This window comes from Equus quagga, chromosome 20 (assembly GCF_021613505.1).
Source record: "Equus quagga isolate Etosha38 chromosome 20, UCLA_HA_Equagga_1.0, whole genome shotgun sequence".
Classification (NCBI taxonomy): domain Eukaryota; kingdom Metazoa; phylum Chordata; class Mammalia; order Perissodactyla; family Equidae; genus Equus; species Equus quagga.
In genome coordinates this window covers 23,247,490-23,260,463 of record NC_060286.1, presented here as the reverse complement: position 1 = coordinate 23,260,463, position 12,974 = coordinate 23,247,490, and the positions used below count along the sequence as shown (strand labels likewise).

At 37.0% G+C, this 12,974-nt stretch overlaps 1 protein-coding gene across 1 annotated transcript in view; it reads right to left on the bottom strand.

The window, feature by feature from the left end:
- Window positions 1–12,974, bottom strand: part of NRXN3 (neurexin 3) — a 1,439,365-nt gene that overhangs the window by 136,292 nt on the left and 1,290,099 nt on the right. Inside the window, exon 18 of the mRNA XM_046647541.1 lies at window positions 5,220–5,309. Within this exon, the coding sequence (XP_046503497.1) occupies window positions 5,220–5,309 (90 nt within the window). The remainder of the gene's footprint in view (window positions 1–5,219; window positions 5,310–12,974) is intronic.

The window sequence follows — 12,974 nt, the reverse complement described above, 5'->3', positions numbered from 1 at the left end:
TACATTTTCTCTTTTTGCCTTACCTGGTCTGAATGGACCAGGCATCAAGACAGGCTTCCTTGAGCAACTGAAGAGGAGAAAAAAAATTCAATATGGACATTGGCAAGTAACATTTCATTGTTTACCTCTTCCACTGTCTAGCTGAATATCCTGGATAACCTGAATAATCAAGTTTCTATTTCTTTACTGTGAGAAAGGAGAAATCTTGGTTCAATGATGTGCAGTATTGCAGTCTTGTTGGATGTATAGTTGTGGATAACAGAAAGAAACCCCCAAATTAGGTGACGACAATAATAAATCATAAATGCCTATGGCACTGACTTTTTAGCCTACCAAACAACATAATGACAACTAAAAAAGAATTACATATGGCAAACAAAAACTGAATGAGCTAACTCAGAACAGTGAACTAAAAAATTAGGTCTGATAATTAAATAAAGTTATCTGAAATTAAATTAGATTCCAATTAAGAAACCTAGATTCATTGCATACTTACAAAAATTAACATTTTAGTTACCAAACCCCTCATTTCATAGAAATCTTCATAGTGAAAATTAGTCTATCCATACTTGCTGTTTAATACACATCGTGACAGATCAGTTCCTATCTCTATCAATTTTGGGGAGTGGGGATTATGGTCACACAACTAAATCTCTCCCTCAGATATGGAAAATAAGCAGGCATTGATAATGTTCCTGGGGTTGGGGGAAGAAAAAGACATCATCCTAAATCAATGAATTTTAAAAAGGGGATGGATATTAATGAAAAAAGCAACATGTACAACTCCTCTAAATGATACAGAGGTATATTCATGGGTTGAAGACTTTCAGTAGCTCATCTTATTTGGAGTTCCCATTTGAGGAACCATTTATTCTTCTGTGGACAGAAAACTATCAGAATGAAATCATGGCAGAATAAAATTTAAAATCATGTAACTCCCCTTACCTTCCTCCCAGCTACTTCTACTTGCAAAAGCCTCTCCTAAGAGCTAGATCTTTCCCAGAAAACCCAAACAGCTGTTTAAGGCTAAGGCCTTCTATGCTATTATTTCTCCAGATTATTTCCTTCTGCTTTTCCATAGGGAGAATGGGGAAAAACTTATTAATGGAATTAAATATATCCTTTTTGAATTTTTTCCACTGTAGGCAGTGATCAAACAATGCTCCACTCATTTTTAATTTAATCACCTGAATTATTCTAGCTATAAATGACTGGAAACAATGTTCTGTTATTCTTGCCTGCCTATTAAAAAGGAGTACATTTTTGTATATAAAGGTTTATATATGAGGTCTTTGCTCTACAATCTCTAATATGAATAGAGGCATACTGTGATGTTGGGCTCTTAACCTTTACCACCATTACATGGTCTTTAAGTCTATACAATGATTAGCTATCCTTGAACTTCCCGTGTATAATGTGGAATACCTTCTCAATGTATAGTAATGGGAGAAATGGACGAGGCAGAAAAGGGAAAATGCATCTGCTCAGAGGGAACTCTTAAGAGTCAACTCTGCTCATTGGGCAACTCTTACAGGCCTATTAATGAAGAATGTTTTATAAATAATACCCCTTTGGAGCTTCAAACACTGCAGTATGCAGAATTAGCCAGAGAATTTTGTTAATGAAAATGATCTGCACTCTATAAAAATATTTGGAGCATGGAAATGGAATCTGCTGGCCTTAAGGATAACAGGATTGGCCAGATCCCAAGGGTGCAATCAAAATAGATCTAATAGATTTCCACTATTTTCCCACAAATTCTTTCAGGGCCCTGTGCACATGCATCATTGCCTGTCCTTTGGCCTCTCATTTCTCATACGAGATGCAGCCAAAAGTTCAAAGCACAATAACACTGGGTGATGGCCTGGAGCTCATACCTCTTTATGGTTTATTTTTTGACAATAGCTTTTTTCTGACAACAGAAATGCGATGATGGAAGGGGAGAATAAATACACCCTCAACCTCGCATAGGCATTTGGGACAGCTTAATACAATAAATAAGAAGAAACTGCCTAATGGGAGATATGTAGGTCTAAAATTCAGTACCTTACACCAAATAGCCCCCAAACCAAGCTATCCATTCCATTCACACAATGTTGGCCAACCATATTTATTCATTTCCTTTTTTTGTTTATAATCCAGCACTGGTGATCAGTTGATGGTTACAACTGATTATACGTAGAAGATTTTTAATATTCCTGAAAGTATTTCACATCTATAATGGTCCACATATCATTTTCCTGGTGATATTATTCTGCCATTGCTTACAGATAAAAAAAGGGTCAGGGAGAATTGAAATGTAAAGCTGAATTATGCTGGCTAGAAATGATGGATCATCTTTATTGCAGTTGCCATAGTTCACTCATAAAGTGGTCTTTGTTTGTTCAAGACTGATCCAAGCATGGGGAAAGGCAAGACACGTTTCCTGGGTTCTGAGATTAACCCACTGCTCCACTCCTGGCTGTTGCTGCTTTCCCAGAGAGATCTCACCAATCCCTTCTTGAGAACAAGACCCTGGGGGGTGAGACAGGAAAGGAGATTGTCTATATTTCAGTTTTCCATCATGCCATGGGAAGTATTTGTATTTTTGTCTGCTTGTCTGTTTCATGGTCTATTTCTGGCTAGGTCTGCTTTTCTTCTGTTTCAAGACCCTTTTCTGGCCTTATGTACCTTGGATCAGGTGGTTAATGGTAAAGCTGGAAGTCACTAAGAGAACAGCGGGATATTCTCAGTCTTCTGCCATCTCTCTCTGATCAATTTCTCTCTGTCAGCTAAGCAGGAATAAGTGAGAAACAGCCATTTGTACCCTCTCCCTATGAAAGATATAAGGGACTGACTGGAGAAAGTTTTATCATTTGCCCAAGATTTCTCAAAATCAGTGCCAGATCTCATTATTATCACTCATTATGATCAATTGTATTTTTTATAATAAGTGGCCATGATATCTAATCTGTATCTGTATCCCAACCCAAGAATTGTTCTATCATCTATTATGCAAAATCTGGTTATAACACCAGTCCAGGATTTGTAGCAGGTTACTTTTTGGGTTTTTTTTTGTGTGCCCATCCTTTTGAAAGTCATTAATTGTTACCTCATTTGGACATCAAGTTCACATACTGCTTAAATTAAATCTTTGCACGTCTCCAGTGTTGCACAAAGACTAATTAATTAAACCTCAGAACACCCTTGGGGAACAGGCCATATTATTTCTCCTCTCCTCAGAAGGGAAATCTGAGATATAAAGAGGTTAAGTGGATTGTCTAAGGTCAGAAAGTCAGTCAATAGTAGACAGAGCAGAAAACAGACTCAGGAATGCTGTGACCCAGATCTCTTCCCCAATGACAGAAATAACTCCCAAGAGGCATTCCAAGTACTTCCTAAAATGTCTGCCTAATCATCTTTCTGTCTTTACCCTTTTTTAATCTTCGTCTTTACAAGGTCTTTTGGGATATATTTTCTAATCCTTTTGAAGGGAAAGTTAGCTAGACAGAGGAAGGGGTAAAGCAATAGAATAAACAGATGTTACTCACCCAAATTATTTTTAAAAAATGTAATTTCACTTAATGTAGAAGAGAGAACCTCCCAGTTTGCAAATAATTTTCAACATTATATGCATATATAAACATGTAAGTCTTTGATTAAGAAACTAGAATGCCTCCTACTGTCCACTTGACCCACCCCTACCCCATCCCAACCCCTCAGCTTTTTGTGTATGTGAAAGCATCCTTCTATACGAAAGCCAACTGATAACAATGCTACCATAAGGAAAACTAAAAGCCTACTAATAACTTTATAATGGTTTATACAAATGAAAATGCCTGGCATGCTATTAAACTTAGGCTTCAAAAGGCAATGGAGTAAAAGAAAATATTATTAACATAAAATTAAAAGAAACAAAAAAGTTCTCTCAGGCACATGAGACTCAGACATGCATCTAGTTTTCTTTTCCTTTTTAAAACGTGAGGCAATCATTGTCTTTATTGTTAAAGGGACTTTATGAGCTGGTGATTACTAAACAAAATTATTTGCTTTTTAGAGTTATTCTTAATTTATTTTTAATTAGACCACGTACGTTAAAAACAGGGCAAACAGTTAAGGCTCAGTGAGGATTTTCCGTGTTTAAAGGTCTGAATGCTTTCACCCAACTTAAAGCTGTGCTGGTCCTTTGTTTTTTAAGTTGTATACTAACTAATATATCCAATTACTTTTTATACATAACTCAATCAAATCTCTACAAACTTTAAGAACTCACTTAAGGTCTTTGAGAGAAGAGGAGCTTATACCGGCTCAGGAAAGAACAGAATAAATAGCTTCTTAAAGATAGAAAATTTTCTTCATTGCAAAACAATAGTTTTTATGTGCTAACAGAAGCCACACAGAAAATTCTAACATCAGTTATAACCGCTGCCCTCTTTTATTAACAAAGTGGTTGTTTTCTTCAGCAAATCAGAAATTGCTGTTTTGCCTTTCATGAGCCTTTCCTTTTCCAACACATTGTCTTAAACACTTACACTTTTGTTGCATAAACATCAGATACACAAGGGAATCACACAACCAAAGTGTAAAATAATTTGTTTCTTTTTAAGTTTCAGTAGCATCTAGGACACAATTAACCTCTTATGAAACATTTTTGCCTCTAAGTTTGAATCTAAAGGCAAAATTCATCTTTCTCATTCTTTCTTTGTTTAAAAACAAATGTTAAATGACATTGCTCCCCTTATAACATTTGTTTTAAGCAGTTTAAGTGACAAGAGCCGATCTGTGATTTTTTTTTTTTTTTTTTTTTTTTTTTTGCTAACCATGCTCTAGATAGTAAAGCCAAAACAGCCTCAAGATGTAAGTTTAAATAGTACTTTTGAAAGGTCTTTAGAAAGCTTTGGTAGAAGAGGTGATTTAAAACAAATTAACAAATAATGTCATGCAGTGGTTAAATTGCCATAATACATTTCTTTTTTAGAGGTTCCTGGAATTTCTTGTTTGTGGTTGTCACGCTGATAGCAAGCTAGATGTTAGTCCCTTTAACTGTATTTTAATGGCAATGTATTATAGCATGATTTATCAACATATGGCAGGTGGAAGCTGACACAAATTATAATGAAAATTAAAACAGTCATTTATGCAGCAGGCGATTATCATTTAAGGAACATTTATTTGCAGGCTTTAAAAATGAGGATTTAGAATCAAATGATTTTAAAACGAAAGTTTTTAACGACGGTTACCTTTTTCCTGCAGCCACTCCTCTACGGGCCGGTTATATTTGAAGGGGATTTTCTGTTTTACCATTTGGAAGCGTTCATTATCAGTGTTGCCTTTAAAGTTTAAAAAACAGCTTAAAGAACAATCTGAAAAGTCAATAAGTCATTAAAAACATCCTAGGTTTTTGGTTTGTTTTATGAAGTTTTTAGAGATAGATATCAATTTATCTTTAGTAGAGGTGGAGTTGAAGTCACTCTGCCCTTGGGTGACAGGTTTGAGGTCAGGCTAGTCCTAGCTATGCAGTGCTCCATTATGTTTTGAAAATGTGGCATAGGAGGGGAATTAGTAAGAGGTTTGGCCATTGAGAGAAATGGGTTTACTTTCACTCTTCTCCATTGCACCCCAACCATACCTTAATTGGGCCAATGGAAGCACGAGGATCTCCTCAATCTTTGAGTAATTTACCTGCCAGATCAGCTTCATAAAGTGATAGGGGACACTCAGTGTCTCAGTCATACAGGCTCTACTCTCACTCTGCTGAATTCTATCAGAAGCATGGGGCCATGCACTTCTTTATTCTCCTCTCAAAGGTTTGTCACTGTTCTACCTTCCGGCAGAGGGAAGCCAAAGAAGACAATTTAAGCCTTGATGGTCAAGGGAGACTTCTTATTCCATAAAGGGGTCCCTGGACACCCATCACCTATGTTAAATAGGTAAAGTATTACAGATGACTCTTTATATCTCTTTTCCTTTGTCCAGATTTGTTCCACATTTTTAAAAAAAGGAAGCCCAAAGTAAATACCTGTAAACAAAAACAGCTATAAATGTAAGGATGGAGCATTTGCAGACTTTTGAGCACCTATGTTTTACTGTTGCTCACAGACACAGCCTCCATGTTTACCTAGTATGCCTCTCTCTTACCTTCCTATGAGAGGTCCTTCCTAAACAAGCATCCATTCGTAAAGCCTGTTAGGGATACTTCTTCCAAGCATGAACTGTTTGACTAGTTTCAAGTATCGAGCATAAAGCTTTCCACAGCTAGTATGCCCTCTTCTTCCTTTTGGAGCTGTTGTTACCACCCCTGGATGGTTTGTCTATCTGGAAAAACTTGGAGAATGGTGTTGTGCAGATATACTCTTAATGAATATGCTTCAAATTACAAAATAATGAAGCCATGCTTTGGGAACTGTTCTGTCTCATCAACCAACCTCACAGCAATCAAGCAGAAACTAGTGAATTCTAATTCATTACTTCTGACTCATAGTCCTGTATGGGAACTTTGGAAATTCTCCTCCAAATTACCCACATTAAAAATGAAATCAAAGTCTCAAAACAGGTGGCTTGGAAACAATTTGCAAAGAAGTCTAAAAGCCAAAAAGAATATTAGAATTAAATATAGCATCACCAAGTGAATAGTAGAAGCTTGTCATGGCATTTGAATCTTAGGGCCAGCTCCATATAGGAGTTCCTATTGGCAGAGAAGAGTCCCCATGTAACTAAACTGGTACCTGCCTTCTGTGAGGGGTAGGATGGGAAAGGGGCAGCAATGTTGGGAAATGTTTCCAAGACTCTCTGTTCATTTCTCCTATGAACAAATTATTCTAAGGTGCTGACTCATTATCCTCACTGCCCGGGAATAAAAACAAAACAAAACAACAACAGCAAAAAAGCAAAGCTCATGAAAGAGGCACTATGGATCTGTTTCCAGCCAACCTTATGGGAACCTATCTGGCTGGCACAAAACATGATACATTAACATATCAAAGGATAAAGTGCAATGAATGGAAAGAACAATTAACAATTTTGGATCGCAGTGTATAATTTAAAGTTTTCCTCAAAGTATTTTTCTTGCAGAAAAAAAGGGAAGGTGCAGGCAAGGAGGAAAAACAGAAATGCAGTTTAACTCCTTAGTGTTTCAGTAAGCCACGGTGAACGAAGTTAGATTTGCCTGTTAATATAGCTACCAGTTACAGATCATTATAATAATTCTTCCTGGTAGTTCTAGGTACTCAGAATTCTATTAATCAAAAATAAAGGTGAGTAAATTCTCACATGTCTTCATAAAAAAGGAGCATGCACGTCTCTGGAAAGAACCTGTATCTATAACTCTTAATCTTACCCTACAGGAGACAGATATCACAAGGCATGTCATCCATCTTCATAAGTTTTGACCCCTCTCAAATTTTAGTCACAACAGAATATTATACTGAGAAATGGCAAATGGGTGGTGTTGGATTCATCTTGAATATACCCTATTACTTTGGGTTTTCTGTAACTATCATTGTTGGCTACAACATTAAAAATATTAATGACCTTCATTCCACTCACTGTGGAATGGATTAGTGAAGTCAATAGGAAATATAAAGCTAAATATTCTTAGTAACTTGCAGGGCAAAATCAGAAGTATTGAAAGTTCCAAATTGCCAGAGTTCTATATATACAAAATTAATTAATTGAGAAGTTGCATTGATTTACTTCCTCCAAATACATAGGGCTCTTGGTCCTCCCAAGCACCCCCTCTCAATCCACTCTTCCAAACATAAAGTTCCACAGGAAATCATTTTGGGACATGGTACAACTAGAAAAAGTGAAATCAGTGTTGGGTAATCAATAAGTGATATATTGGGAGGACAGCATAGCCACGATTCAACCTTAGACCCTTCGGAAAGCGAAAGAGAGAGAATCATTCTTCTCCACCTCAGCTTTAAAGACATTTAGAAAAAATTTTAAGTTTTCCACACCAGATGGATAGTATCTGGCATGAAGGATAGTGAGCTTGCATACTGTTAAAAGTTGTGAAAGATGGAAGGTCATTTGGAAAACCAAATTGGTTTAAATTGCCGCATTAACATTGTTCTTAGTCTCTTTTCATGTTCTTGTTGGTTTTTATTTTAATTTATCTCAAAAATTAGTGAAAACTGTTTTAGAAACATGTGCATGAGAATGAGTTCATTTGCCCCGAGCCCCATTTGCTAGACTGAAGAGCAAACAACCTTCTACATATAGGAATTCATACATAGGGACTACTCTGAAAGCTGAGCAAACCTCGTCAAATTCATATACATTCACATTAAATCGTTAATGACATTCAGTTGTACATTTCATATAGCAACCAGTATGAAAATTTAAACAAAGAGTGAAATCAATTCTTCAATAGAAAGTGAGGCTATCCTTGAGAAAGAATGGCTTTATGAATAGTAATGACACAATGTCATTAAAAAGAGGCATATGTGCATTACTAATTAGACCAAAAAAATGTCATCACTGTAGTTCTTAACCACACTGAGAAATCTATAAATTTCACAATGAGATCTTCAAACAGACTGTTCTTAAATTACTTATATGGATCTGACACTCACCTACATGGAACTAAATTTTAGAAAAAAGATCAGTCGCATTTTATTCTTCTTAAAATAAAGGTAATGGTGTGTGCGTGTGTTTGTGTGTGTGTGTGTGTGTGTGTCTGTGTGTGTGTGCCTCCCCACCCATTTTTTATCAGAAATTGAGATTTTTTATACTATTGGCCACCTCTGGTCATTTGCATTTGGACTATTGGTTCTATTATCAAATATTATCTATTTCAGCTTCTGGAGAAACACACAACATGCACTGTTGAATTATAATATTGTGAAGAGCAGAATATTCTGAGGTGAGATTATTAAGGCCCAACTGGTTCATATATATAGCTCCAGCCCCTATGTAGAAATAACTCATACTTTCTGCATTTGGGTGAATCCACTTAGGATAAAATGAAAAGAGAACAGAGGGAGACAAGACAAAGAAAGCAAGCTGACCCTTGAATAGTTCCCCAGTATGTCAGTCCCTCTTTATGATCCCAAAGGAGTACATTTGAAATTTGTTCATGGTCTCAAAGGAGTAAACATTCTTTAAATTGAAGGACTAAAAGATAGAGATAACTCTTGTATAGCACAGAAAATAACTTCCACAGCACCATTTTTACACTCGATTGGTCCAAATATAGATCCTATTCATTACACATTATACCAATTTTCTTAAAGTCATAATCAATACAGCATAGAAGTTAAGACCATGGACTTTGGAGACAAACTTGGCCTTGAGTTCTAACCTTACGATTTACTAGCTGTGTAACGTTGTGTAAGTCACTCAGCCTCAGTTTCCCCATTTCCCAATTCCCCATAGGACTTGGTATAGGATAATAAGAGGTAGAGCTCATATAGAAACTGGGATATGAAAAATATTCAATTTATTGAAAATATTATTACTAATATGACTCAACTCTTTCCTAATGATTTAAGGGAAGCACACTGGTTCCATGGCGTGCTTCCACCGTCTCAGAACTTCACCAGGCCTCCGGTCAAAAGATGACCATATTCCATTTGGTCCCACAAAGTTTATCTTCCAAAGATCAACTGACCATAGAAAATGAAACATCCTGAATATCCCCTAAATCTCCCAGCTGTTGCTTTTCATATTTTTGTATCCTCTAAAAATATACTCAGCTAACCCCATTTCCAAAACAAAATGGGTTTCTAAAACCGCTGAAAATAAAAGAGCAATTCAGGCATTGACAAATGTGATTTCTTGGTCCAGCCAGAGGTAATGATGATATACTGCTGCTAAGCTGAGGAAGAGTGGCTTAAAGGTTCAGGCAATTTACACCAGGCTGGCAGAAAATGTTTTCTTGCAGGTAGACTATTAATACCATCTGAAATATTGTCAAGCATGTGAATATGCTAATAGGAATATCGAAACAACATTCATCTGTGCAAAATTAATGCCAGAGGTATTTTTGTATTTTGTTTTGAGTCCTGGGAGTAAAGAAAGGAAAAGTTTTCTTTATTGCTTTGTTGACACTAAAAAATGAGACTATAGGTCTAATGAACAGTCAAAGAATGAATACTATGTATTAGAGCCAGAGGCAAAAGAAAATCGATGTGGGCAGGCTCAAGTAGTAGGGCATTTCAGGGGTTCTTACAATGTCTCTCTCCCCAAAGGACACTTTGTGAATTTCAAAGTAAATGTCAGACACTAAAGAAAAGGAACTGGGGAAACTCTGAGCTCAGCTCTGGTCTTGTTCCTGGCGTTGACCCAGATGAACTCTCCGAGAGTCAGAAAGAGGGATGTTGTGCTACCCAAAGGGCGTCTAGAATGTTGGGCCACTTGTAAGAGATAAACGGACCTCAACAAAGAAATGCTATCTTGTATTTATAAAATGTCTTTCAACCAAGGAGCTCAAAATGCAATTATAAGCATCATTTCATTAATCCTCACACACACCCTTGGGGCTGAAAAAAAAGAACAATTTATACATTGTGAGCCTTGATCATTTAGTGTGCCAAGATAAAGAAATGAATCTTTTGGAGCAGAAAACTGATCTGCTGGAGGAAGTGAATTAACAGACGCAGAGCACAAGGGCATTATTAAGTAAGGGAGCTTTTCCAGACTCACTTACGTGGTTCCATGAGCCAGGGAGAACCACCTTTCCAAAGTGATCAGATGTTTACCCCTGAAAAGCAGTGTGGGTCACCCAGGCATACCAACTTGGCTGATGAAGCTCACTGCTCATGTCTTCTAGATATGTTCAGAAATGGAAAATCTAAGTGGCAGGCCATATTATCATTTCCTTCCTTTATCAAAGTCATAGTATTGATCCACCATCTCTAGGCTACAGGAGTTGAGCTATTTAAGCGAAGGTGGTTCAAACGTGTGAAAAGAGTAGCAGTTATGCAGTCAGATAGAGGTTGGATGCAATCCTATCTCAGACATTTACCAGGTCTGTGAACTTAGACAATTTAGTTAATCTAGATGTCTCAGTTTATTCATCTGTTCAAAAAAGAAAGGATGAAGATAATAATACCCGTATGGCAAGATTTTATGCAAATTAAATATAATAATCCAGGCAAGGACTTAGCTCATGGGGAGTAAGAGGAGGCTGGGAATGGGGAGCATCTGTGATTTGTATTCATTCTGAGGATCTTTCCCTAACACATATCTAAGGCTCTAAAATGGAAAATCTTTCTCCCTAGAGACAGTGAAAGGGAATGTGTGTATTGATGGTGGGGGGCAGGGAGGATGTTTGTCTGGAGAACCCGCCAGGCCCCTTCCATTCTTGATGTTTCCGTTGACCTCTGGTCTCTGCCATGTTCTCTCATTGATGTGCCTACACACATTCAGTCCTCATGTTTGAGTACCTTATAGGCCAGGGTGGGGAATGGGGACCATGCTGGAGATGTAACTCTGGTGATCTATGTCCAGCTATTCAAGTGACCACGTCCCTATCCCTTCACCTTTGTCAAGGCTGTCTGAGGTAGTTGGTATGCAAATATGTTAACACTGAACTTCTCTTTCATATCCCAAATCTGGATCAAAGTACCATCCTGTTGTGGTGTTATTATACTAATGACCCTGATACAACCATTAAAACATGTGTCACCATCCTTATCCTTTCCCTGTATGTTGAAGCCACTCTCAACTCTTCCTGAAGCTCGTTGCTCCTGGAGTTTCTCCTCACTTGTCCTCATCCATTAAGGATACTTTCAATCCCAGGAAGGTTAATAATGCAAGGTCCAGCTGATTGCAGTATCTTTATTTGCTTTCATAGTTTAAGAGAATATTTCCAAGTAATACCTAATGGAACTTTCTTCAGTATGATGCATCTATCTAGCACCTATTCTTTATTTAAGAGCCCTTTCAAAAATGACATGCTATAAATTAACCAAACATAAATTGACTATAAAATTTTCTTTCCTTCCTCAAATGTTGTCACTTTTTTCCTTCTATAATTATTCCAAAATATGCCCTGAAGCTAGACTAGTCAATTTCAACATCTGGATTTTGTCTAGTTTCTTTCTGGTAAACACGTTAAGTATAAGTACATCTTGGTGTATCTTTAAGGGTTAGCTTCTTCATATATAAAATGAGGATTATAATGATAACTGAAACATAGAGTTGTGAGAATTAACAGAACTAAATGTATGTAAAGCCCTTAGCATAGTGTGTGGCACAAAATAAGCACTCAATATGAATTATTACTATTGTTGGTAATGTTATAACAACACCTGATTCAGAAGGGTTACACCAAAAAGAAGGCAAACTTAATGAGAATTATCTCACTACACAATTTTTAGTGTCAAATCTTTTCAAGTTTCCTTTTCAACATAAAGCCTTAGAGTTTGGTCTTCAGCGATTTGACATATGATTGCTTCAAGATTCCCGCAGGAGCCCTTCATGTTGTTGCTTATTTTTTCCTTATTGCAAAAGCCACAGTGTTATTTTGGGGCCTGCTCTTCCACATGATCCATGCATTCCTGCGTGACCACACTCTGTGTGATCGCCCTGTTTCTCTTTAGTCTTGTTGGTTTCTTTCATTTCTCACTAGCCACCTTCTTCTTCCCACCCCCATCCCTCTTTCCTTTCGTTCCTCTCAGGCAGAGGATATCAAACTCAATGCTTTAAAAACCAGAATATTTAGTAAAAAAACCCCTCTTCATTCAAACATGCATGTATGGTGTCCCTATACAGCTCAGAGGACAGGTAGGAGGTTTGGGAGGACAATTTCAATGTGCAAAAAATTGGAACGTTTTCATCCTCATGAATAGGAAAGTCATACCAACATCAATATCTCTGATGCCATAAAAAACTTATGCTATAGCCTTCTTTCTGATTAGATCTTATGGAATCACTAGTGTTTATAAATTATGGGTCTTTTAGACCAACCCTTGAATCTCATGCCTACAAATGAATATATTATTCCCAAGGAATCTAAAAATTACAATCACTGCACTATGTATCTCCCA